Raw genomic sequence first — 5,000 nt, 5'->3', positions numbered from 1 at the left:
CAGATTTGTAGGCTGTCTTGCTCGCACAAGCTTTTCCAACTCTCCCCACACATTTTCCATAGGATTGAGATCAGGGCTTTGTGATGGCCAGGGCCGGAGCAAGCTGAACTGCCGCTCTAGGCAGAGGATGATCACGCCGCCCTCAACCCCAATGTGAAAACGAAAGTGACCGGTTATGAAAATGAAGTGAGGTGTCACGGCCCTCTATTCTCCAGCCCTATGCGTGGATACAACTGAGGACACACGGGTGTCGCGGACGTCTATTCTGCCGTCCTATGCGCGGATAACTGAGGACACACAGGTGTCGCAGACCTCTATTCTGCCGTCCTATGCGCGGATATAACTGAGGACGCGTGAGTGCTGATGGAGGCGTTGCTGATGCCACCCTCTCTATTCTGTCCCCTATGCGCGAATGTATCTAAGGATGCGGGTGGTAAGGGAGGTGTCGTGGACGCCGCCGTCTCTAAACTGTTGCCCTAGGCGGCCGCCTAGGCCGCCTCAATGGACATGCCGGCCCTGGTGATAGCCACTCCAAAACATTCACTCTGTTGTCCTTAAAGCACATTGGAACTAATTTGGCAGTATGCTTAGGGTCATGGTCTGTTTGGAAGACCCATTCGTGGCCAACTTTTAATTCCTGGCTGATGTGTTGAGATGTTGCTTCAGTATTCCTCCATAATGTTCTGTCTTCATGATGCCATCTATGCTGTGAAGTGGACCAGTCCCTCCTGCAGCAAAACAGCCCCACAACAGGATGCTGGCGTTGGGATGGTGTTCCTAGGCTTGTGCGCTTTCCCCTTTGTCCTCCAAATGTAACACTGCTCATTACGGCCAAACAGTTCAATCTTATATCCATCAGAGCACAGGACATGTGTCCAAACATTAGTCTTTCCCCAGTGTCATTTAGCAAATGGAAATCTGGCTTTGTTGTTGATTCTGGCTTGTTGATTTCCCCATGTTGTCACAGAAGGGAGCAGTGTGTTTGAGCTTTTCCTTCAACACTATTCTACAGTTTTGCCTCACATTATCTCAAATGTTGTCAATTAACCAATCAGAAACCTCCAGAACCTTGACATCATCATCTGAGCTTTACAGAGGCAGAATAATCTTATTGTGTGTAAACTTGACTTTTAAGAAGAGTTATAACAGTTTCTCCAAAAATATCTCCCATTATTCTGCTATCAAGCATAACAGAGCACATCTGATCATCCTAACTTACCTGAAAAAGAAGTTTAGTCACATTAACATCTGACTTGTTTTTTAATGGTTATGTGCCTTTAATACAGTGTATGTACTCTTCTGGTTTCAACTGTATGCATGACATCTTGTGGTTGAACTAGATATTGCAGTCCAAATCCAAAACATTGGATAGTGCTTTTTTGATCCGGCCCCTTCTTTGACCAATTGACACACACGCAGGTTGCCAGATTGATAACACAAGCCGAGGCTAGCTACTGTTTACGTTTGTAATATTTATATTATTTGCTCATTTAAAACCACCTCATGGGGATTTTTATTACTCTGATTCTGCGTCTCATTTCAGAGGCTGATGCTCTCCTCTGGAGGTCACATTTTCGGTCCTGTCCTCATACATCGGGTTCTTCATAATACACAGTTTTCCACCAACGTAACCAGGGGCCTGTTTCAGTAAGGAGGTTTAAACAACTCAGAGTTTAAACTTGAACTCTGAGTTGATTTACTGAGAGATTAAAAACTCTGAGTTTTCGGTTTCAGAATAGCTGATCTGAGTTGGGTCAATCAACTTAGAGTAGACCAACTCAGAGTTAAGCGCGCGCACCGTGACTTTAAAAAGGCATTATCAATGGAGCGCAGACATTACAAGTGACTATGGCAATATCTTATAAAAGAGATCAGCATTTCTTTCTCCAGCTGAACTTGATGTTCTCATGCAAAGTTATAGCAAATATGAGCGTATATATTTGAAAAGAAGCAACCATCAGTGAAGAAGAGACAGTTAGCGTGGGAAAACAGCTGCTCAAGTTAATGCCTAATTTCACTTTTTAAGTATTTAAATATGTAAGTATAATAAAATAAGTAATGTAATTTGTGACGTTTATATTTTTTTCTAAACTTTTTTTTATACATTTATTATGTTTTAAATGATTTAACGGTGCACTTGTGTGTCTGCCTTTTTTATTGATCAAGTGATAGAGGTTAATATAACATTTAGAAGGTAAACAGTACTAAAAATAATTTTTAGAAAGAATAATAATCCCATTAATCTAGTTACATGCATGTCGAAGGTGAATTTAATTATTTATTTAAAAAGGATAAGCCATTCTAGTACCGTTCTTCTGTGTGTGACTAAAATGTAGGCAATAGCTATGTTTCCATCCAAATATATTACATAAATGTATGTGCAAAACTGGAATATTGCATAAAAGATGCGAATAAAATTCCATCCAACGAGTCAAAGAGAAAAAAATCGTCATTTCCTGATTAAACTGGCACCAAATATCAACAGTAAAAACAGAATTTACTGTGGTAGAAAAAGCTGCGTCAATTAATTCTTCATTTAGCCTAATTAATGTACTTGCACCTCGATGTCAGAAGACAATGCTGAAACACAATGAACACGTGGGGGCGTCTAAAGCCATGAGACGCGGAGACTCTTGACATGCACCAGACGTTCGGAGGTAATTAATAATATACACTAATACTGAAACAGTTCAGGCATTTTAGAATGACTAAAACAATATTTAAGACATGTTACAGTGTGCTCAGCCTGCTGGTTTGTTCATTTACACACATTTTCATCATCATATGATCATGATCTTTTTTTAATGTACTGTAATTTGTTCAGTAAAAGTGTTTCCATCGTAGTTTATGCGCACATTTTCTATTGAATAAAAGTTTATCCTACTCAGTTATGCGCGTTTTTTATGCATATTTTAAAAAGTTATGTGCATCATGACGTTTCTATCAATCGTTTTTATGCACGTATCCAAAATAAGCATAAAAATAGGTGGGTGGAAACGTGAGGCTAAGGCGAGAAATACCGCTTCATCTTAAAAAAGGGGAGGAGACCGACAGAAACTCTGAGTTTAGAGAATAAAACCTGCTTCTGACCAGGTTAGATTCACAGAGTAAGTTACCACAGTAACTGACTCTGAGTTAAAGTTACCTCTCTTTCAGAAACAGGCTTGACTTACCCTGCTTTCTCGAGTTTAACAAACCTGCCATTTTGAAACGGAAAACCCAGAGTTTCTCTCATTTCAGGGTTAAAATACTCTGAGTTTTCAGTTAACCTCCTTTCTGAAACAGGCCCCAGGAGTGCTGAAATATATATTTGGCTAAACTGACATTCAGACACGAAATGCACATCCTCAAAGGAGAATATCTGACTTCAGCATGGTTTTCCAGATAAACAAGAATGATCGCTCAGCAAGTTTCTTAGACATCTACACATATCATGGTGTTTTTATGCTTTAGAGAAGTCAAACACGTACATACAGCACCTGAATTGGTTATTTCTCTAGATTTGAACAAACATTCGGTATGATCTAGTGGCTTATAAATAACTGAAAGAAATAATCGTACGTGTTGTGTTAAATTGATTGCGTGTTTGTGTCCAGAGCGCATCAGCCAGACGGTGGAGATCATCAAACACACGGTGGACATCGAGGAGAAAGGAGTCAAGCTCAAACTCACCATCGTGGACACTCCGGGTTTCGGAGACGCCGTCAATAACACAGAGAGGTGCGCGGCTGCTTTTCATTCATACAGTACATTCATTCATTTTCCTTCAGCTTTCAGTTAAGCCACAGCGGAATGAACCGACAAATATTCCAGCATATGTTTTACATAGCGGATGCCCTTCCAGCTGAAACCCAGTGCTGGAAAACACCCGTACACACTCATACACTACGGCCAGTTTAGTTAATCAGTTAAGCCACAGCGGAATGAACCGACAAATATTCCAGCATATGTTTTACATAGCGGATGCCCTTCCAGCTGAAACCCAGTGCTGGAAAACACCCGTACACACTCATTCACACTCATACACTACGGCCAGTTTAGTTAATCAGTTAAGCCACAGCGGAATGAACCGACAAATATTCCAGCATATGTTTTACATAGCGGATGCCCTTCCAGCTGAAACCCAGTGCTGGAAAACACCCATACACACTCATACACTACGGCCAGTTTAGTTAATCAGTTAAGCCACAGCGGAATGAACCGACAAATATTCCAGCATATGTTTTACATAGCGGATGCCATTCCAGTTGAAACCCAGTGCTGGAAAACACCCATACACACTCATTCACACTCATACACTACGGCCAGTTTAGTTAATCAGTTAAGCCACAGCGGAATGAACCGACAAATATTCCAGCATATGTTTTACATAGCGGATGCCCTTCCAGCTGAAACCCAGTGCTGGAAAACACCCATACACACTCATTCACACTCATACACTACGGCCAGTTTAGTTAATCAGTTAAGCCACAGCGGAATGAACCGACAAATATTCCAGCATATGTTTTACATAGCGGATGCCCTTCCAGCTGAAACCCAGTGCTGGAAAACACCCGTACACACTCATACACTACGGCCAGTTTAGTTAATCAGTTATGCCACAGCGGAATGAACCGACAAATATTCCAGCATATGTTTTACATAGCGGATGCCCTTCCAGCTGAAACCCAGTGCTGGAAAACACCCATACACACTCATACACTACGGCCAGTTTAGTTAATCAGTTAAGCCACAGCGGAATGAACCGACAAATATTCCAGCATATGTTTTACATAGCGGATGCCCTTCCAGCTGAAACCCAGTGCTGGAAAACACCCATACACACTCATTCACACTCATACACTACGGCCAGTTTAGTTAATCAGTTAAGCCACAGCGGAATGAACCGACAAATATTCCAGCATATGTTTTACATAGGGGATGCCCTTCCAGCTGAAACCCAGTGCTGGAAAACACCCATACACACTCATTCACACTCATACACTACGGCCAGTTTAGTT

General features: G+C 41.5%; 2 protein-coding genes across 4 annotated transcripts in view; both read left to right on the top strand.

Moving 5' to 3' along the window:
* mctp1b (multiple C2 domains, transmembrane 1b) overlaps positions 1–5,000 on the top strand; it is a 107,080-nt gene that overhangs the window by 13,371 nt on the left and 88,709 nt on the right. The window lies entirely within an intron of this gene.
* The window catches only part of septin5b (septin 5b), a 27,860-nt gene that overhangs the window by 8,246 nt on the left and 14,614 nt on the right, over positions 1–5,000 (top strand). For all 3 annotated transcript variants that reach the window (XM_021479157.3, XM_068223772.2, NM_001003782.2), the window contains 1 exon segment: positions 3,597–3,720. In XM_021479157.3, coding sequence (XP_021334832.1) covers positions 3,597–3,720 — 124 coding nt within the window.

This window comes from Danio rerio, chromosome 10 (assembly GCF_049306965.1).
Source record: "Danio rerio strain Tuebingen ecotype United States chromosome 10, GRCz12tu, whole genome shotgun sequence".
Lineage (NCBI taxonomy): Eukaryota > Metazoa > Chordata > Actinopteri > Cypriniformes > Danionidae > Danio > Danio rerio.
The sequence above is the reverse complement of the archived record's forward strand: the minus strand, read 5'-3'. Positions and strand labels throughout refer to the sequence as shown.